Consider the following 21,987-nt stretch of genomic DNA (forward strand, 5'->3'; position numbering starts at 1 on the left):
TTCACTTAGTGATATGCATGTAACTTTCCTCTGCATCTTTTCATGGTTTGATAGCTCATTTCTTTTCAGTGCTGAATAATATTTCACTCTTTGGATGTATGACAGTTTCTTTATCCATTCACCTACCGAAGGACATCTTGGTTGTTTCTAGATTTTGGTAATTATGAATAAAGCTGACATAAACATCCGTGTGCAGGTGTGCATACATTTTCACCTCATTGAGAAAATATGATGGAGTATGATTGCTGAATCATTTGGCAATGATTAGTTAAAAAACTGTCAAACTGTCTTCCAAAGTGGCTGTACCATTTTGCATTCTCACCAACAGAGTTTCTGTTGCTCCACATCTTTCCCAGTATTTGTGGGTTTTTTTGTTTGTTTGTTTTGTTTTTTTTTGCATGTGTGTGTGTATGTGTTTAGATGGCCGGGCTGGAGTGCAGTGGCACTATCTCGGCTCACTGCAACCTCTGCCTCCCAGGTTCACGTGATTCTCCTGCTTTAGCCTCCCGGGTAGCTGGGACCACAGGGATGTACCACCATGCCTGGCTAATTTTTGTATTTTTAGTAGAGACGGGGTTTCACCATCTTGGCCAGGCTAGTCTTGAACTCCTGACCTCAAGTGATCCATCCGCCTCAGCCTCCCAAAGTGCTGGGATTACAGGTGTGAGCCACCACGCCCGGCCTCCCTTGGCAGTATTTGGTGTTGTCAGTGTTTTGGATTTTGGCCATTCTAACAGGTGTGTAGTTCCTCCCTTCCTTTTTTATTTTTTATTTTTTTAAAGCCACTTTATTGAGGTAGGATTGACATGTAAAAAGTTGTACATAGTCAGTGTATACAACTTGATGAGTTTGGGAGTTATCTCCCGTCTTTGTAAGATACCTTTTGGAAGTTAACAAATAAAATATTATATTCCATGGCCAGGACTTAGTCCCATGACCACAGTTAGCTGCCAGGTAGGAAATGTAGTCTTTATTCTGGGTGGCCAAGTGGCCATCTGAAAAGTCAGGTTTCTTGTGGAGGAAGAAGAGAGAATGGACACTGGGAGCCACCCAGTGATCTCTGCCACATTATAGGGAAGGGAAATCTCAAACTTGCTTAAAGGAACTTTGTTGGGTGGGTTCCGGGGTATTTTATGGAATTTCACCAAAGACATGATGTGTGGAGTTTGCCTCTGAAGAGGCAGCATCTGGAAAGTTGCCAGAAACCAGCACCGTTCTTCCTCTTCTGCCTTGCTGCGGCGGTATGCGGCTCGTTCACTTCTTTCTACACATCTGCTCCATTCTTTTCTCTCTGCATGTGGCAGGAAGGACATCCCCGCTTTAGCATTTCAGTCAGTTAACTAGCTTTCCAGAGCCCAATTCCAAAGTCCTTGGAGAGAGACTCTGATTGGTCCAGCTTGGATCAGGTGGGAGAGAGAATCTGATTGGTTTAGCTTGAATCAGGTGTCTGTTGAGTCTGGCTAGAACAAACAAGGCTGCAGGGGTCCACCTCCAGAGGAAAGGAGGGCAGTTTTCAGAAAATGGGTGTCATGGGATGGGAAGACTCCTCAAAATATATCTAGAGCAGAACATATTCCTCTCAGGTCCATGTCCCAGGACTTTGCAAACCGTCATTCATTTAGGTAAACATTTATTGAGCACCTTCTGTGTGCTAGGCACATGGATCTGCCCTCTAGGGATTTTGGAAATCTCTTTGGAAATTGTTCATATCTTTTTCTTTTTTTTTGAGATGAAGTCTCACTCCCATTGTGCAGGCTGGAGTGCAGTGGTGCAATCTCAGCTCACTGCAACCTCCACCTCTCGGGGTTCAAGAGATTCTCCTTCCTCAGCCTGCCGAGTAGCTGGGATTACAGGTGTGCACCACTATTCCCGGCTAATTTTTGTATGTTAAGTAGAGACAGTGTTTCGCCATGTTGGCCAGGCTGGTCTTGAACTCCTGACCTCAGGTGATCCACCACCTTAGCCTCCCAAAGTGCTAGGATTACAGGCGTGAGCCACACTGTGCTGGCCCAGTTCTTCATATATTTAACCTGAATTGTCTGTTAGAGCAAAATCATAGCTCTTTAAATTACTCATCTTTTAGCTTTCCAGGTTTCAAGATGGGGATCGAGGGATTTGGTAAACACATGCTTCTGTTTCCCCATCTGGATTTTGGGGAACCATAGAGATGGCCATGTTTTCTCTTTTTTTTTTTTTTTCTTTTTCTGTTGACCAGTTTAGAAAGAAATGTTCTCCCCTCCTTGTCTTTGTCCCTTTAGTAAGAAACATTTTGGTTGTTTTTTGTTGTTTGCTTTGTTTTTTGAGACAGGGTCTCCCTCTGTCACCCATGCTGGAGTGCAGTGGCACAGTCAGGGCTCACTGAAGCTTTGACCTCCCCAGGCTCAGGTGATCCTCCCACCTCAGCCTCCCAAGTAGCTGGGACTATAGGCACATGCCACCACATGGAGATGGGGTTTTGCCAAGTTGTCCAGGCTGGTCTTGAAGTCCTTGGCTCAAGTGATCCTCCTGCTTTGGCCTCCCCAGGTGCTGGAATTACAGGTGCACACCACCACACCCAGCTAATTTATTTGTTTATTTTTTCTTTTCAGTAGAGACAAGGTCTCACTATATTGCCTAGGCTAGTCTTGAACTCCTGGTCTCAAGTGATCCTCTTGCCTCGGCCTCCCAAAGTGCTGGGATTATAGGCATGAGCCACCATGCCCAGCCTCATGTTTTAACCAACTCAAATATGTTGCCCTCTCCTTAATCTACCTGATTCTTTTGTTTTCTTTCTTCAGCCCTGGGATGGGCCTCCATGGGTCTCAAATATGAAAGTGTCTCAAGTTCACACCTGAGGAGGAAAATGTTAGGTTTCTAGCCCCTGTAGGAAAAGAACCCAGAACTTGGCAGACCTTTCTAGCATCAGCAGCAGCAGATGATAATGATCACCGGTGCTGTTCATTGAGGACATACTCCATGTCCAGCACCAAGCTAAATCCTGTATGTGCATCCTCTCATACATATAGCCCTCATACCAACCCTGAGAGGTAGGCATCGATTTCCCCATTTTACACATGGCTAATCAGGAAGCTCAGAAAGAACAGGCAACTTGTACCTGGGCACGGTGGCCCATGTCTGTAATTCCAGCACTTTGGGAGGCTGAGGCAGGTGGATCACTTGAGGTCAGGAGTTTGAGACCAGCCTGGCCAACACAAGGAAACCCCGTCTCTACTAAAAATACAAAAAATTAGCCAGGTGGCGGGTGCCTGTAATCCCAGCTACTCAGGAGGCTGAGGCAGGAGAACTGCTTGAACCTGGGAGGCAGAGGTTGCAGTGAGCCAAGATTGTGCCACTGCACTCCAGCCTGAGCGACAAGAGCAAAACTTTGTCTCAAAAAAAAAAAAAAAAGAATAAGCAACTTGTTCAAGGTCATATAGCCCCCGAGTAGTGGAGCTGAGCTTCGAAACTAGACCCCCCTTACTCCAGAGGCTTCCCACGTGCCACAGGCCTCTGAGAACACTCCACATTGCCTCTGAGGTCTGCCCCACGCATGTCCTCCTGTGCGTATCATTTTGCATCTTTGGCGGTACCATTTCAAATGTGTTTACTAACTCTTGTCATGTAACTCTGGAAATCAGACTCTGATCCCATTTTATTTTTGTCATTGGAAAGAACAGCTGGGCTGGGGTCAGGGTGGGGCTGTGGTACATGGATGGAGCACTGTTCTGTTGCACCAGGGAAGTCCAGCTCTGCGGCTTCCCCACCATGTGACTCTGGGTAAGGGCCTCCCCTCTCTTGGCTTCAGTTTTCTCATCTATGGGCCCTTTCCAGCTCTGACATTCTGTGCTTTCCAACTTAACTGTGCATTTCACAAGGATTTCATGAGGTTGTCAACTTCCACCCCCCACTGAAAGAGGGAGTGTGTCTGGGAAGTTGCCCATCTAGGCTGAGCCTGCCTGGGACATGTGAGACTTGGTTCTTGTCATCACATCTCTGGCCTTTCCCACATTCTGATGTTTGTTCTGCAGTCTCTGGGCTTTGGGGTTATCTGGTGGTGTCTCTCCAGTTCTCCTCAGTGGGGCTGAAGTGTGCTCCCTCCACCCTCTGCCATCTCCCCAGATCCGGGTAACTGAATGCCTCCAACCCCTCTCTGCTCACCCATAGCATCCTGGCCTCTTCCTCCTTGTCCTGACATAACTGTTTATTGAGCCTGGGGTTTGGTGAACAAGTGTCCCCTGCTTTTATCTTAAGGGAAGATAGAGATGTCTGTGTTCTCCCCTGTGGCCTTTTGCTCAACATTTTGTACATATTTACAGATCATTCATCTGCTCAGCAACTCCACAAGTCCCCTAGTATCATCCCATTTTGTAGACAAGGCACTTAAGGCTAAGAGAAGTTAACAGATTTGTCTAACGGACACACCGGCTAGTGCCAGAGGCAAGATTCAAACCCAGGCCTGGCACACCCTGTCATGCCACATGACTTTGACTCACTACATTTACGTTGCATTGGATTCAGGGAGAAAAGTCCGTGGTCTTCTTGGGGTGGTGTGACTGGTCTCTGGTTTCTGTGTGTTTTTTTGTTTGGTGGGGTAAATAGGAAGACCCTAGAGAGAAGTTCCAGAGGACAGCAAAACTCAATGTATTTGTTTGGGGGTGTGGGGGTTGGGAATCACAGAGACAGGGTTCCTGAAGGAAGCACCTTCTTCCAGCTCAGCATCCCTGAACGTCTATCCACATTTGCTTCTAGATCTTGGAAGGAGACCAAGCCATCCTGCAGAGAATAAAGAAGGCTGTGCGGGCAATCCACAGCTCCGGCCTTGGTAAGGGAGCCTGCTGGGTGCCCCTCCTGGTCAGGAAACTCCTCTCCCAGCCCTAGCCTGGAGCTAACTCCAAGCTCCCGTCCGTACCTCCACAGGCCATGTGGAGAATGAAGAGCAGTACCGAGAGGCCGTGGAATCCTTAGGCAACAGCCACCTGTCCCAGAACAGCCATGAGCTGTCCACAGGCTTCTTGAACTTGGCCGTGTTCACCCGCGAGGTTGCCGCACTCTTCAAGAACCTGGTGAGGCCCCTGTCTCTTCCTTGCCCAGCCCTCAGCCGGACTCAGGGTAAATCTCGTGGTCTTAAGAACCTGACTGGGAAAGAGTCCGTTTCCTTCCTTCTCCCGATTTTCCCTTGACCTCTGATCCATGATCTGAGGTCCCTTTTCAGCCCTGACCCTTCTTTTGGATAATCCTCCTTTCTCTCTGGCTTCTTACCCAACTAACTGTTCTCTCTCTGTTCTCCTCCTTCTCTTCACCCAGGAGCAGAGGAGGGTCTTACAGCAGGGAAGAGCCCCATGCAAGGGAGAGTTCCCTGGAGGAGCTTTGGGATAAAGGAGAGAAAGGCTCGGGGGGTCCTACCTTTATACCGCTACTGCTGCCACCGCCACCGCCGCCTCCTCTCCTCAGTCCCTCTTTATCCTCTGCTTTCCCAATCACATCTGCTTCGTACTCAAATCCCAGGACCCGTCCCTGCCCCACAAGCCTCTCAGCCCCTGCACATGGCCCAGTGGCCTCAGGTTGCTTCCTGATGGCCCCCTTGGTGACTACCTCCTCTCTGGTCCTTCAAGTCCTCGCCTCAAGGCCACCCTGTGATAGCAGCTCTTCCCATGTGCAGGCACAGTTCTCACTACTTCACATGTTACTCATTCAATCCAAGGTGCACAGCTCTGTGGGACTTGTGTGACTGTTGTCTCCACCTTACAGGCTAGGAAACTAGGACCTCCAGGTTAAGCAGCTTGCCCGAGGTCACACGGTTTGGTCTGAACCCAGGTTGTCTGACTCCAGAATCCAAGCATAAGCCTGGCTGCACTACCTCCCAGGAAAGCCTCTTGTCTCCCTCCAGGCTATGGCACTGGACCAGCTCTTGTGGCTCCAGTCCTACCCAGCATCCTCCCTGGTTGGCAGGGGCCACATCACCCTTGAGAGGCAGTGTGCTCAGTGGTTAAGCACCCAACCTTGGACTTAGACTCCATCTTGGAATCCCCACTCTGCTGCTTACTAAGTCAAGTCACTCAGTCTGCCCAAGCCTCAGATCTCTCATCTGTGAAACTGGGATAATAATGCTACCAACCTCACAGGGCGGTAATGAGGATTAAGCAAGTTAGTGCCTACTTTATGGTAAGCGCTCAGTAAATGTTGGCTAATATTATATTAATGGCAAAACAGCAATGACTTTTGCATCAACCTAATAAAATCTGTCATTGTTATAGCTCTTGGCATAGCTGTGCCTCGTACACTGTCCTGCATGTAAAAGCCTTTAACAATGTTTGAGGCCGGGTGCAACAGTTCACACCTTAATCCCAGCACTTTGGGAGCCTGAGATGTGCGGACTGCTTGAGCCCAGGAGCTCTAGACCAGCCTAGGCAATGTAGTGAGACCCTGTCTCTACAAAAAAGTATGAAAATTGCTGGGTGAGGTGGCTCACGCCTGTAATCCCAGCACTTTGGGAGGCCGAGGTGGGCAGATCACTTGAGGTCAGACATTCGAGACCAGCCGGGCCAACATGGTGAAACACTGTCTCTACTAAAAATACAAAAATTAGCTGGGCATAGTAGCAGGTACCTGTAATCCCAGCTACTCAGGAGGCTGAGGCAGGAGAATCACTTGAACCCAGGAGGTGGAGGTGGCAGTGAGTTGAGATCACACCACTGCACTCCAGCCTGGGTGACAGAGTGAGACTCCATCTCAAAAAAAAAAAAAAAAAAAAATTAGCCAGGTGTGGTGACGTACGCCTGTGGTCCCAGCTACCTGGGAGGCTGAAGTAGGAAGATCAGTTGAGCCTGGGGGAAGCTGAGGCTGTAGTGAGTGTGATCACACCACTGTGCTCCAGCCTGGGCGACAGAGTGAGACCCTGTCTCAAAAAAAAAAATAGTATATGAGTTCAATTGAATTAGTGTCCTCCTTTGTCTTCACCTCTTCTCTCCCTGTTTCAGTCAAACTAGTGTTTCCTGGGGGTCTGCTGTCTGGTGGGCATTGTACCAGGGGTTGGTGATGCAGGAAAGTGTCAGACTGCCTCAGAGAGCCACAGTCTAGTGGGGGATAGAAGAACTAAGGTGTGGACTAGTATCAAGAAATACCAGCAGCATGGTACAAACTCAAGGACCCAGCAGCTGGTGTCAGAGGCCTAGTGTTGTCATGGTTCAGAAAAGGGGAGATCAGGCAGGAGGAGTAGCCAGGAGAGGCTTCCTGGAGGAGAAGTCGAGACCCAAGCTGTATTTTGGAAGCTGGTTGAAATATTAGGCCTCTTTAGGTTGTGAAATTACAGAAACCCAACTCAAACTAGGTTACATTTTAAAAAGGGAATTCATTAGCTCCTGTAATGGGGAGTCCAGGGGTACAGCTGGCTTTCCTTTTAAGATAGTTTCTCTGTCTCTGCTCAGTGGGCAGGATAGCCCAGCAGGCCCGGATGCCCATCTTACCAGAATAAAGACGGTCTTTCTCCCATGACTTAGGCAGAAAAATCCCAGAGAGGATTGTGATTGGCTGGCTTGGGTTGCGTGCCTGTTCCCTATCCAGTCCCTCTATCCTGGGGCTGGGGTGCCCTGCTCAGATCTGACTTCTGCGTTTACCCCATCTGACCACAGAGGAGGAGTTCCCCACAGGAAAGGGGGTTCTATGACCATTAGTAAGGGAGGCTCTGAAACGTTAGCCAGCCCAGAACAACAGATGTGCTCTACTGGTCAACTCGAGAGAGTCAGAGAGGAGAAGGGAGGCTGCTTCTGGAGAGGAACAGGAGAGAGACTGACCATGGGATGCTGCTGGAGCCGTGCAGCAATGAGGCTGGAGCCATCAGGGGAGGGGCTCACTCCGACATGCCTCGGCCTCCCCTCCTGCCCCCTTTCACACAGGAAGCCTGGTGGGCAGCAGGTCAGCCATCCTAAGCTGACCCCAAAGCCGGGTCCTCTAGTCCTCCCCAGGCTCAGCATTCCTGCCATGACGGCCCTTCTCACTTGGCTGTCATCTCTTTGATGATATCTCTTCCTCTCCCCTGCTTCCCTTCCCCACTGCTCTCTTTGCCAAGTGATACTTCACCATACCCCGAATCCCTGGGGGCTGGATGCCAGTCACCTGAGGTAGGAATGGGCGTCTGTTTTTTCCAGATTCAGAACCTGAACAACATTGTCTCTTTCCCCCTGGACAGTCTGATGAAGGGACAGCTGAGGGACGGTCGACAGGTGAGTCTCCATGCTGGGAGTGGTGTTGGGACAGAGTGAAAGAGGGGTGGGCAGGAGACTGTCAGGGGGCAGGGCTGGACTGAGGGTGGAGGCCAAGTGAAGGCGCTGTGTTAGCGGGAGTGCTGAGCCTGGGGAGATCTGGAGGACCTGGCTCGGGCCAGCCTAGGATGGCTGACCTGCTGTCTGCCAGGCCCCTTGTGTGAAACGTGTCTTGTAAATCTTACAACCATACTATGAGGTAGGCTTTGTGGGTACGCTCATCCCCATTTTGCAGTTGAAATTCGAGGCCTAGGGAGTTAGGTAACCTGCTGATGGTTTACATAGCTAGGAAGCAGAGAGCCCATGTGGGAATCTAGGGATCCTGACTCCCATACTCGAGCTGTTCTCTCTGTGCCTGGCAGCCCTTGGCTGGATGCAGAGTGGAGCTCAAAGAAGGTGACAGAATAATCTCCCTGGGCAATCTGCCCCAGACGGCCCAGGGGAGGAGCCATGCTCCCCCAAGAGGGTTCCCTCCCTGCCCTAGGCTGCCAGCCTGGCACCAGTCTGCTAACCACACAAACCAGACAGGCAGCTTTTTCACCTTGGGAGTCTCAGGGTTATTCAGAAGGGTGTGAGCAGCCTGGCTAGATGAGGCTTAGGCAAGCTAGGTGAGGAGTAGCCAGGTCTCCCTGGCTTGCTGTATGGCCTTGGGTAGACTTCTCAACCTTTCTGTGCATGTTCCTTGACCTGTACCCTTGCTCTAAGAGGATGATCTAGCACCAGGCAGGAGAAAATACTGGGATAAAGTTAGGCGGGGGGAGTTTGGCCTTCATCCTCCCATCCTCATGGTCATGACTGATCTCTCTTCTGAGCAAGAGGACTCAGGGTAGAGCCCAAAGATCTCTCCATACCTCAAGCCAGGGCCCACCAAACCTGACTGATTCTTGGCATCTCTGGGGAGGAGAAGGTCTGCTGGGAGGAGGGCCTCAGCCCTGAGAAATGGGGTCAGCTGAGCCTGTTTGGTGGGGGCAGGTTTGCAGCAGGACTGTGGGGGCAGGGGCCGGTTAGAGATGGCTCTGAGCTGCTCAGGGGAGCACACTAGCATGTCCCCCTACAGGCAGTAGAGCATACTGTTTATTCCAGTGCTCCAGCTTCCCTTTGGGCAAATTGTCCTTTTTAACCCACAGGATTCCAAAAAGCAGCTGGAAAAGGCATGGAAGGACTATGAAGCCAAAATGTAAGTGGCCACAGCCAGGGTGGTTTGTCCAGGAGAGTAGCGCTTACACTGCAGCAGGGGGCTGGATAGGGAAGAACCTAAATGCTGCTGAGACATGTCATCCAGAAGTGGGTGGCATCTGGCTCTGTAGAGGCCTTTACAGGGGATTGTTTATACCCAGACCTGACTGGATTCTGGGGACTGGGCCATGAGACCACCAAAGGAGCTATTGTGAAGGGACCTCAGGATGCTGCTCTCAGAGTCCCATCTGCTCAGTGGTGCCAGACATGGGCAGGGATGGAGAGGAGCTAGCACTGACTGAACACCTCTGCGTGCTGGCCATTTAATCCTCACAGTCACCCAGTCATGTGAGAGAGAGGTATTAGTATCACAGTTACCACAGCAGGACTCAGAGAGGTTAAGTCACTTGCTCAGGGCCCCACAGCTTGGCAGAGGCAGAACTGGGGTTTATACCCCTTGTTCCTCGTTCTTCAATGCCAGGTGGTATATCTAGAGGAGCAAATGGAGTTGATGTCACACTCAGGCTTCCTGTGTCCTATGCACACCACACGATACTCCAGATCTCTCACCAGCTACTGGGACATCATAGGGAAAGAAGGAGCTCAGGTAACCAGTGGCCAGTTCCTCCTGGGCAGAGACTCCTTGGGCTCTGTCTTCTGAGGAGTCTGTCCAGATCCCAGCCCTCACTCTCTGCCCAGCCAGGCCCATACTGGGGAGCATTGTTTGTGCTTTTTTGTAAAATTTTGTTTTCTCTTGCATTTTGCCAAAGCAATTTATGCTTATTATGAATAATTCAGAAGATGTGGAGAAGTAAAAGAAGAAAAAAAATTAATTATCCTTAGCAGAGGATTAGGGTCATGGCAGGGGGATAATACTCTCTGTTGTTTGAATTTTTTTTTTTTACAAGGTCTGGGTAACATTGCAATTTTCATGATTTAAAAAAAAAAAAGTTGGATGGGGAGAAACTACCCAAAAATAGGAGGAAAATTCTTAATTTTCAAGCCTAAAGTATTAACATTTTAACATTTCTTTTTCTTTTTCTTTTTCTTTTTTTTTGAGACAGAGTCTCACTCTGTCGCCCAGGCTGGAGTGCAGTGGCCGGATCTCAGGTCACTGCAAGCTCCACCTCCATTCTCCTGCCTCAGCCTCCCGAGAAGCTGGGACTACAGGCGCCCACCACCTCGCCTGGCTAGTTTTTTGTATTTTTTAATAGAGACAGGGTTTCACCGTGTTAGCCAGGATGGTCTTGATCTCCTGACCTCGTGATCCGCCCGTCTCGGCCTCCCAAAGTGCTGGGATTACGGGCTTGAGTCACCGCGCCTGGCCAACATTTTACCATTTATTTTTCTATGTACAAAGAAATGTTTTTATAAAAATGAGATCATAACAATGTACTATTTTGTAATCTCCTTTTTTCATTCAAAAATATATTGTAACCATCTTCGTACACCATTACATATTCTTCCACAACATCAAACAGTTGTGCCAAAACATGCATAAGCCATCATGTATTTAATCTGTTCCTGTCACTGGAGAAGCATCCTTGGATTTAAATATTTGCCCCTACTCATAATTATTTCTGCAGGATCAATTTCAAGTAGTAGATCCTGGAGCTTTTTATTGTTCCCTCAGCTCCCAGAGCCATGGCACTGTTCCAGGTCTGAAGGAAGGCCACATCTTGTCCCTACACAAGCATCTCCATCCCCAGCTGTGGGCATAGATCCTGTGATGAAGGGTGTAGGCACTGTGTGGCCATCCCTGTGGGGCCCCATCCCTGCCTGTGACGGGGCACGGCCATCTGCTGTCACTGGAGGTCCAGGGATGGGTAGTGAGGGCACAGGCTGACCTTGTCTTTATGATTTGCTGTGGGGCCACATGGCCCTCTTCTTCCTGAGTTACCTTTACTAAGCCCTTAGACTTTTGGGGATCGTCTACCAAATGGAAATAATAAGCTGTACTCTGCTGACCTTCCCGAAGCAGGTCTGCTTTTCCTAGGTTTCTATATTGAACCTTCCTGTAGGATTTCATTTACAGGCCAGGCTCCATTTAGTTGATGGGAAAGGGGGCTTGGCTGAGGTTATTCGATGAGTTATAGACAGGATCTGGACTAGAACCCAGGCCTTCTGAGTCTAGTGCTATTTCTGCCACGTGACCTCCTGGCTCCCACCATGGAGCCACATAGTTTGAGCTAATGTCTTGGCACGGGTGACTGTATATTCCTTTTCCATATGGGCTCCAGGTGTAGCCAGATATGCGTGAGCCATAAGTTGCTATGTAATTCCATCATATTCTTGCCAAACAAGTCTGAGCAGCAGCTGGAAGGGCCCAGGGCCCTGATAGCATCTGTCAAATACCACTGGGAGCTTCACCCCTGGCTGTTCATATAGGAAGAGGATTCCATCTCCACGTGGGGCTGCTGAGAAAGGCATCCCGGGCCCTGTGCAGAGGCCAAGTTTATCTAGGCAGTTCCATGTACAGGTCTGTTTCCTCATCTATAAAATAGGGACAGTAATACTTTGCAGGGTGATGAATGTGGCGATGAATAAGCATAGTGCATGTAAAGCACTCAGCACTTCAGTTCAGCAAGTATTTATTGACCACCTCTGAGCCAGAACTAGGACCAGAATAACACAGGAAGAGACTGAGAGGCAGAAACCCACACATCTGCTAATAGCATTTCCCTTGGCCAGCTTTTAATCTTGTGCAAGCCATTTTCCTTCTCTGGATCTCAGTTTCATCATCTGTAAAATGGTCCCTGTTCTGAGAGAGACTGTTATCTCTCAGAAAAGAAACAGTGTGACTGTCAGCAGCTCGCAGGAATGAGGCAGGGAAGGAGGAACGGAACAAACCTGAGTCACAGTGTTGGTTGCCAGGGCTGCCCCTAAGGCTCAGGCACCAGCCAGTCCTGGGTTCAACTCCTGGCCCCACCATTTAACTTGATCATTACAAACATCAAGCTGTTTGACTTGGACAAGTGACTTATCTCACCACAGGTTCCTCTTCTATAAAATGGGATAATGATTCTGCCTTATGGGGCCATCATTTTAGCATGTGAAGGGCCTAGCAGAGTGCCTGGGCCTAAAAATTATAATTAGGAGCCTGTAATCCTAGCACTTTGGGAGGCCAAGACAGGAGGATCACTTGGGCTCAGGAGTTCGAAACCAGCCTGGCCAACATAGTGAGACCTTGCCTCTATTTAAAAAATTAGTAATAATAATACCTATATAACAAATGTAAATAATACATATATATATAATTAGAAGCCACATGTGGTGGCTAATGCCTGTAATCTCAGCTACTTGGGAGGCTGAGGCAGGAGGATTGCTTGAGGCCAGGAAATTTGAGACCAGCTTGGGAGACAGAGCTAGACCTTGTCTCTAAAAAAGAATAATAATAATTAGTAATAATAGCAGCTTCTACTTATTTAGCGTTTACTTTGTGCCAGGCACTGGAGTAAGGTCTTTGCATCTATTACCAGATTTATTCTCCCTGGCAGGGAAAGCTGCTATTGTTATTCCCAATTTATAGGTAAGTAGTGAGGAATCCCAGCCCACAATCCCTGCCTTAGTGGATGCCCCCTGATTTGAAAGGCAAGAAGAGAGGCAGCTCAATAAATAATTAAAATACAAAGTGGTAATGCCATAATGATAGTATTAGCACAGAGATGGCAAAAAAAAGTATTTTTTTTTTAATGGAGGGAAGGGTAGTCAGAAAAGGCATCACGGGTGACATGGCACCTAAGCGTGGCTCAAGGTTTCAAGGTTGGTGGGTGTGTGATTTGTTTTAAATACTTTCCTGCCTGTACCAGGAGTACCTGTACCCATCCCATGAATAACACTGGACTGTTGCTGTAGTTTCCTTCTGCAATGATCTCAGTCTTAGTAACTAGCATTTAAGTACTTTCACCCACTATTTCATTTCATTCCTTCTGTTGCAACTCCACTCATAAGAAAGAAAAATGTTTCTAACATTTGAAATGTTTAAAAAATGTTGGCTGTCCTTTGAGGATAGGGAAGGAATGGGACTTGTTATTTTATAGGGGAAGAAAAGCACTCCCCAGTTATTAGGTCATCTCAGAATGACTATATCAGACTTTGTAGGGAAAATCTCCGTGAATTATCTTAGCTGAGGCTGAGGGACAGAACTTTGATAACTGACAAAGCCATTTTGTCAAAGCTGTGTACATTTTGTCAAAGCTGAAGTACATTGACAAAGTTGTGTACTTCACAGCTTATCTACACCGAGTTAAGTAGCACCATCTTTTCATCTCTACTAGCATTCAAAAAATAAAAGAAAGAAGAAAGTACCATATGCTGAAAAAAATTATATAAAAGGGATCACCAGTATTTACCACTCTAGCATCATTGCCATCATTAGAAACATCATAATCCTACCATTCATTGAGGGCTTGCCATAGGCCAGGAACTGTACTGTTTCCTATGCATTATATTATCCAAGGACTAGGTGTCATTACAGTGGTTCCCCCTTATCCTTGGGGGATATGTTCCGAGACCCCCAGTGGATGCTTGAAACTGAAGATGATACTGAACCTTATATTAAGTTGGTGCAAAAGTAATTCCAACAGTGTATAGACCAGGTGTCCTCAACCCCTGGGCCATGGACTGGTACTGGTCCAAGGCCTGTCAGGAACCTGGACTGAATAGCAGGAGGTGAGCATTGGCAGGCGAGCGAGCATTACCGCCTGAGCTCCGCCTCTTGTCAGATCAGCATGGCATTAGATTTTCATAGGAGCACGAACCCTATTGTGAGCCTCACATGCCAGGGATCTAGGTTGAATGCTCCTTATAAGAATCTAAGCCTGATGATCTGAGCTGGAACAGTTTTATCCCAAAACCACCCTCCGCCACCCTGCCATCTGTGGAAATATTGTCTTCCATGAAACCAGCTCCTGGTGCCAAAATGTTGGGGACTGCTGGATAGACAGTGTAAATACACTGGACAAAAGGATGATTCATGTTCCACACAGGATGGAGCAGAAGGATGCAGGATTTCACATGCTACTCATAATGATGCATAATTTAAAACTTACGAATTGGGCCAGGCATGGTGGCTCATGCCTGTAATTCCAGCACTTTGGGAGGCCAAGGCAGGCAGATCACCTGAGGTCAGGAGTTCGAGACCAGCCTGAAACACATGGCGAAACCCTGGCTCTACTAAAAATACAAAAATTAGCTTGGTATGGTGGTGGGTGCCTGTAATCCCAGCTACTTGGGAGGCTGAGGCAGGAGAATTGCTTGAACTTGGGAGGTGGAGGTTTCAGTGAGCTGAGATCGTGCCATGGCACCCCAGCCTGGGTGATAAGCAAAACTCCATCTCAAAAAAAACCAAAAGACAAAAAAAGTACGAATTGTTTATTTCTGGAATTTTCCATTTAATATTTTTGGACAGGGATTGACCCTGAATAACTGAAACCACAGAAAGCAAAACTACAGAGAAGGGGGGACTACAGTATTATTCTCATTTTCCAAATGGGGAAACCATTTCAGAAAGTTTTATAAAGGTTAAGTAAGTGAAGGAGCTGCCATTCAAATCCAGAATCTACATTTCTAACCACTGTACTATATTGTGGTTTGCTTTTTGTCCATTTACTCTGGAGCAGATATCTTTCCATGTCAGTATAGTCATCCCTCAGTATCCATGAAGGATTGGTTCCAGGACCCCCGCAGATACCAAAATCTGAGGATGCTAAAGCCCCTTAGTCAGCCGCCTATATCCTCAGGCTTTACACCCACAGATATGGAGGGCTGACTGCATGTACAGATATTCCTTCTTTTTTTTTTTTCTTGAGACACGGTCTACTCTGTTGCCCAGGCTGGGGTGCAGTGGTTACAGATAAGAATCTCCATTTTCCAGATAAGGAGGCTCAGAGGCTCAGAGAGGGGAAGACAGCTAGTAGCAGCAGAACTTGTATTAATCCCACTCTGTCTTTGTCTTCTCTGCTCAGGGCTGTCCCTGCTTGACAGCAGAACTATTAAGCCCTCTCCTTTACATGGGATTCAGAGTCACATGCACCCAGCCTGAGATGTGGAAATACTCTCCTGGCTGCGAGTGGGTAGTCTGCTGGGCATGGGATTTCCAGGAAACCATTTACACACAGATCCACCCATCCCCAAAGACGGAAAACAGCCAACCTCTGAGAGGGAAGGCCCCCGTTACTCTTAGCTACAAGGATGGGAAGCACTTTCTGTCTCCACTTAAAAAAAGAGCACAGTGGGGCGTGGTGGCTCATGCCTGTAATTTCAGCACTTTGGGAGGCTGAGATGGATAGATCACTTGAGGCCCGAGTTCAAAGACTAGCCTAGCCAACATGGTGAAATCCCGTCTCTACTAAAAATACAAAAGTTACCTGGGCATCGGCCAGGCACGGTGGCTCACACCTGTAATCCCAGCACTTTGGGAGACTGAGGTGGGTGGATCACCTGAGGTCAGGAGATCGAGATCATCCTGGCTAACACGGTGAAACCCCATCTCTACTAAAAATACAAACAACTAGCCAGGCATGGTGACACCCACCTGTAGTCCCAGCTACTCAGGAGCTGAGACAGGAGAATCGCTGAACCCGGGAGGCGGAGGTTGCAGTGAGCCAAGATCGCACCACTGCACTCCAGCCTGGGCAACAGAGTGAGACTCCGTCTAAAAAAAAAAATGGGTGGGCGTGGTGGTAGGCACCTGTAATCCCAGCTATTCAGGCGGCTGAGGCACGAGAATCACTTGAACCTGGGAGGTGGAGGTTGCAGTGAGCTGAGATCGCGCCACTGCACTCCAGCCTGGGCTCAGAAGAATGAAAGCACTTTGAAATAACTCAGAAACAGAAAGTCAAACACTGCATGTTCTCCCTTATAAGTGGGGGGTAAGCAATGGGTACATGTGGACAGACAGAGCAGAATAGTAGACATTGGAGACTTCAAAAGGTGGGAGGGTAGATGAGGGATGAAAAATTACCTATTGGGTACCATGTACACTATTTGGGTGATGGGTACTCTAAAAGCCCAGGCTTCACCACTGCACAATATATCCACGAAACAAAACTGCACTTGTACCCCCTGAATTTAATACAAATAAAAAAGATTGAAGGCACCTGTGCTGTTAAATCCCTTCCAGGAAAATCAGAACTGTTTGCCCCAAATCTCACTTGGCCCTTGTTTGAGCCCTTCATCCCCCTGCATAAAAACCTTCAAATCCTTCCCATTACTCTTGGGATAAAGACCAAGAATATATTAACATGGTGTGAATTAGACCCTGCATGGTCTGGCACCTCTTCACCTCAGTGGGCACCAACCCTCTCCATCTTAGCACTGTTGCTCCTGCCTTGGGACCATCATATGGTCCAGCTCTCTTGCCCAACAGTAGTTTCCTCCAAGCTTCTCAGGCTTCAGATCCCAGCTCAGACATCAACGAAGCAGCCCCAACGAAGTTGGATCCCCATTTTCTCTCCCATAGTTCTCTGTGTGGCTGTGATTTGATTCATGTCTTTCTCCCCCATCACTCTGTGGATTCCCTAAGCTGTCTTGTTCATTGTACCCAGCCCCACCACGCAGCTGGCACAGGAGGGCCTCCTGCACCATGTGGCCCCTTTGCTCATGCATCCCTGGCAGAAGAGGATGTAGGGGCTGGTGAGAGTTGTTCAGGCTTCTCTTTCCTTGGGATCTAGGGCCAAGCTGGAGAAGGAGCGCGATCGGGCTAGGGTGACAGGAGGGATCCCTGGGGAGGTGGCCCAGGACACGCAGAGAGAGCGGCGCATCTTCCAGCTGCACATGTGTGAGGTAAGGGGTGCTCTGGATGAGGGAGGGGAGCGTGGGATGTGTCTTCCTGTCTGCCTCTCCAGGGGACCAGTCACAGGCTAACTCAGGTCCTGGCCACATGGCCCTGTGGGATGTCACCAAGGCCCAGTCGCAGCCAGGAGGATTAGCCTGGGATGGGGACTGCAGCCTCTCGTTCCCAGGATTCTGCTTCAGCTCACATGACACATCTTGCCCTGCCCTCCTCCTAGTATCTGCTCAAAGCTGGGGAGAGCCAGATGAAGCAAGGTCCCGACTTCCTTCAGAGCCTCATCAAATTCTTCCACGCCCAGCACAAGTAGGTATCTCCCCATGTCCCTGCCACTAACCCTTCCAGTGTCACAGAACAAGGCCCCTCTCAGGGTGTGGAAGACTGGCAAGTCTCTTTGAAGGCCTGCGTCTTGTTGGCGGAACTTTCATAGCTCCTCCTCATTGAGTGCTCACTGAATGTCAGGCATGAGTACTTTACAAACATCAATTCACTTGATCCCCCAGCACTTCTGGGAGCAGGTACTATATTATCCCCATTTTATAGATGAGAAAACTGAGGCTCATTTTCCAAGATTACACTGCTATTAAGTGGGATTTTAATCTAGTCAAGAGAGACTTGTCTATGGAGTGTCTGTTCTTGACCGTCAGACTACAATGCCCTGAGGTGCCCTGTGAGCCTTACAGCAGCTTCTCCCACACTTCTGGCTTCATCTCTCATTTCCGTCTTTATCTGGACCCTTGTTTGGCCTCTGACACCTCTTAGCTTTTTCCAAGATGGCTGGAAGGCTGCCCAGAGCCTGTTCCCCTTCATCGAGAAGCTGGCGGCCTCAGTACATGCAGTAAGTTGGGTCTCACCCTTGGGCACGTGATCAAGCCCCCTGTCCTTCCAGGAAAGTCTGTGGGTGTGGAAGAGCTGGCTCCTGCCCACAGAGTGAGGCTACTGCTCTGCTCTTCTGGTTCTGGGCTCTGTACCTGACACATTTGTTGGCTGGTGATGGGGTCCCTTCCTCTGTCCCACAGCTCCATCAAGCCCAGGAGGAGGAGCTACAGAAGCTAACCCAGCTCCGGGACTCCCTCCGAGGGACACTGCAGCTTGAGAGCAGAGAGGTCAGCCCCTGAACCATCCCAAAAGGAATGCCTTCCCCCAAGGCCCACCATGGAGGGAGGGAGAGAAGGAAGACCCACAGGGTCCCCTGGAAAAGTCTCCCTGAGTGAGCCCCCGCAGATTGGGGCTCTTTCCACTGAGATGCCCTGAGGTCTCCTTTGCATGTCCGAGGGACAGGAACACCTGAGCCGGAAGAATTCAGGATGTGGCTACAGTATCCACCAGCACCAAGGCAACAAACAGTTTGGGACGGAGAAAGTGGGCTTTCTATACAAGAAAAGCGACGGGTAAGTGATTCAGAGCTTACATAATTTGCCCAATGTCACACTGCAAGTAAATGACAGGGTTGGGGAAGCTGCCCAGAGGAACTGGTCGGATCATTTATGTAGACACGGAGGGTTACAATGCAAACTCCTCAAATCCTGGGTTGTCCAGGACACCTGGGCACGTGAACTTCTGCTAAAGGTGATTGGTTGTTTTAAGTTAAAGAAGAATAGCAGTAGCTAACACTGATTGAACACTTACTATGCCCTCATTCTTTTTTTTTGAGACGGAGTCTCCCTCTGTCACCCAGGCTGGAGTGCAGTGGCGCGATCTCGGCTCACTGCAACCTCCGCCTCCCGGGTTCAAGCAATTCTTCTGCCTCAGCCTCTCAAGTAGCTGGGACTACAGGCGCCCACCACCACACCCAGCTATTTTTTTATATTTTTAGTAGAGACAGGGTTTCACCATGTTAGCCAGGATGGTCTCGATCTGCTGACCTCTTGATCTGCCTGCCTCAGCCTCCCAAAGTGTTGGGATTACTGGCGTGAGCCATTGTGCCCAGCCTATGACCTCATTCTTAACCTCTACAATATACTGAATATGCCTAGAAATGAAACTATTGGCTGTGCCTTGCTCCCTAGTGTAAAAAAAAAAAAAAAAAAAAAAAAAATCAGTCTGTGGGCCAGGCATGGTGGCTCACACCTGTAATCCCAGCACTTTGGGAGGCCAAGGCAGGTGGATCACTTGAGGTCAGGAGTTCAAGACCAGCCTGCCCAACATAGTGAAACCCCATCTCTACTAAAAATACAAAAAATTATCCGGGTGTGGTGGCATGAGCCTGTAGTCCCAGCTGCTTGGGAGGCTGAGGTAGGAGAATCGCTTGAACCCAGGAGGTGGAGGTTGCAATGAGCCGAGATCATGCCACTGCACTCCAGGCTGGGCAACAGAGCAAGACCCTGTCTCAAAAAAAAAAAAAAAAACCACACAAACAAACAAAACAAAAACAAACGGCTGTGAAATGCAAAGGCCCCTGTGGGATATATTCATGTTTCTACCTACCAATCAGTTTAATCAGAGAAGAATAACCTTCAAGAAGAAACCAATGAATATTTACCTGTTACAGGAGAAGTGTTTAGTTTTGGATCATGGACTTGCTAATTTTATTTTTGGGGTATTAATATTGATCTTGCTTAGTTGAACCATAATTTGTTTGTTGTTGTCAAGAGCCTGTGTTTCTCAGACTAGGAGCTCCCTAATGATATAAGCTGTGTCTCCCCCATCAGACTAGAAGCTCTCAGAGAGCCAAAGTCACATCATCTCCTTAGAATAAGGATTCCCAGGGAGTGAGGCTGTGTTTCTCCATCAAACTGGGATCTTCCTAAGAGCAGAACTGTGTCTCCTCCATCAGAAGGGAGCCCCAGAGAGTCGGGGGTTGTGGGGAGGTGTAGGGTTAGGAGAAGAAAGAGGTAAAGGGATGTGGCTAGAGATCATACAGGTGGGGGCAAATCTCTGTTCTCTGACACCAGGGAATTAGGTGTGAGTCTTGGGTCACTGTCCTTCTATCCCTCTGGGCCTTAGAATTCGAAGAGTCTGGCAGAAAAGGAAGTGTGGAGTCAAGTATGGCTGCCTGACCATCTCACACAGCACGGTGAGGCCTAGAGGTGGTGGGTGTCTCAGGGCACGATGGACCCTCTTCTGGTGTTCTGAGCAAACAATGTCAAGCCCTCCCTCCAAGACTGACCCGCAAACCTAGGTCCAGGGAGCTGCAGACCCTTGTGGGAGGACAGATGGGACCCGAAGGCCCCAATCTAGTCTTAGTCTACACACCACATCCTTGAGGTGCTGCTGGGTGAAGAGAAACAAATGGAACAGGATTATGCCCATTTAACAGAGTGGAAAATGGAGGCCTAAAGAGTGTGGAGGGCCAGAGGTAATGCATACATCCTCCACCCCCAAATTCCCACAGATAAACCGGCCCCCAGTGAAGCTGACCCTGCTGACGTGCCAAGTGAGGCCAAACCCCGAGGAGAAAAAGTGCTTCGACCTGGTGACCCGTGAGTGGTCTCTGTGCCTCTCCCCTACAGCTGCCCAGGGCTTCTCTAAGACACCTATCAGCTCCCAGGGGACTTCAGTGAGGGGTCTGTGTCCAGTTCCACACATAGTATTGAAGAGCTGCTACTGCAGGCATAAGAATCCTTAGGTCCAGGACACCCACATCACATTAAACGTCAAAATGCACCCACTTTCCATAATAAATGGGACTATTTTATATAGAGTATATTTGAGTGGATTTGGATCATCTGGGTTTTTAAATCATTTCTTTTTTTAAAAAAATTGTACCTTTTTTCCCCAAATACCCAGAGCTGAAGGAGATGAAATTATTGTTTCTTTACATTTTCCACTTTTCGTTCTTTGGAGCCGTTGGTGCAGGCTTTGTGTGAGAGCAGACACAGGCTGAGAAAGACCTAGATCTTGTCCTCAGGAAGCTCTCTGGCAGGGGTGTGGGGTGGGTACCCAGGACTGTAAGATGAGGGGGCTGTGCAGATGATGGGTGCAGATATAGCCCCATAGGAGATTAGGGAGCAGGAAGGCCTGCACTGCTGTGGGGAACCAGGAAAGGCTCTTGGAGGAGAGAGTATTTGAATTTAGCCTTGAAGGACATGTAGAATGAAGAGTTTGTGGGGTGGGGGCTTTTGAGGAGACAGGATTAGCATGATGAAAGGCATGGAAGCAGGAGAGTGGGGCCGGCCAGTTTGGCCAGAGTGGAGGGTTCATGTAGCAGAGTGAGAGATGAGGCCTGGAAATCCCTCTTAAAAGTTTGGACCTTATTTCCTGGCAATAGGGAGCCATGGGAGATCTTGGAGCAGGGCAGTAGGACAGTGGTGTAGTTAGAGCAGAGCCTTGGGCACAACAGTTGGGAGCTGGTACAGGCTGGAGAAAAGAGGAAATGGGAAGCAGGGAGACCAGAGAGGTAGCCTGGTCACCCCGGAGGAGACCAGGAGGAGCCCAGTGGGATGGTGACAGTTGGTTCAGAGGATGCCCTGCCTCTGAGCTGGGTTCTCTGGGGTTCTATGCCCTGGGAGACCTCATCTGAGCCTGGAACCAGGGCTTCACGCAGAGAGAGCTTTGTTGGGATCCTACTTCGGAGGCCACTTCTGAGAAACTGCCCCTGCTGTTGGCCACTGTCATTCCGCTCCCTTCCCACTCCTAGCTTGAGAGTCCAACTTGGCAGGGACACATCTCCATGTGGCCCAGCGGCTTTTGGCGGGGGCTCCCTGGGCTTCGGGAAGGCCAGCAGCATTTCTGTGGGCCAGAAGCCCCCTTCTCTCCCGACAGACAACCGGACCTACCACTTCCAGGCAGAGGACGAGCACGAGTGTGAGGCGTGAGTGCCCGGCCAGGCTTGTGGGTGGG

The 21,987-nt window shown here is 49.0% G+C and overlaps 1 protein-coding gene across 2 annotated transcripts in view; it reads left to right on the plus strand.

Annotated features, from left to right (window-relative positions):
* The window catches only part of ASAP3 (ArfGAP with SH3 domain, ankyrin repeat and PH domain 3), a 56,066-nt gene that overhangs the window by 24,764 nt on the left and 9,315 nt on the right, over window positions 1-21,987 (plus strand). For both annotated transcript variants that reach the window (XM_073007709.1, XM_007980078.3), the window contains exons 2-13: window positions 4,729-4,801; window positions 4,897-5,042; window positions 8,124-8,198; window positions 9,365-9,414; window positions 17,087-17,198; window positions 17,426-17,511; window positions 17,968-18,043; window positions 18,225-18,311; window positions 18,487-18,596; window positions 20,152-20,221; window positions 20,540-20,627; window positions 21,910-21,958. In XM_073007709.1, coding sequence (XP_072863810.1) covers window positions 4,729-4,801; window positions 4,897-5,042; window positions 8,124-8,198; window positions 9,365-9,414; window positions 17,087-17,198; window positions 17,426-17,511; window positions 17,968-18,043; window positions 18,225-18,311; window positions 18,487-18,596; window positions 20,152-20,221; window positions 20,540-20,627; window positions 21,910-21,958 — 1,022 coding nt within the window. The remainder of the gene's footprint in view (window positions 1-4,728; window positions 4,802-4,896; window positions 5,043-8,123; window positions 8,199-9,364; window positions 9,415-17,086; window positions 17,199-17,425; window positions 17,512-17,967; window positions 18,044-18,224; window positions 18,312-18,486; window positions 18,597-20,151; window positions 20,222-20,539; window positions 20,628-21,909; window positions 21,959-21,987) is intronic.

This window comes from Chlorocebus sabaeus, chromosome 20 (assembly GCF_047675955.1).
Source record: "Chlorocebus sabaeus isolate Y175 chromosome 20, mChlSab1.0.hap1, whole genome shotgun sequence".
In the NCBI taxonomy this organism is placed as follows: domain Eukaryota; kingdom Metazoa; phylum Chordata; class Mammalia; order Primates; family Cercopithecidae; genus Chlorocebus; species Chlorocebus sabaeus.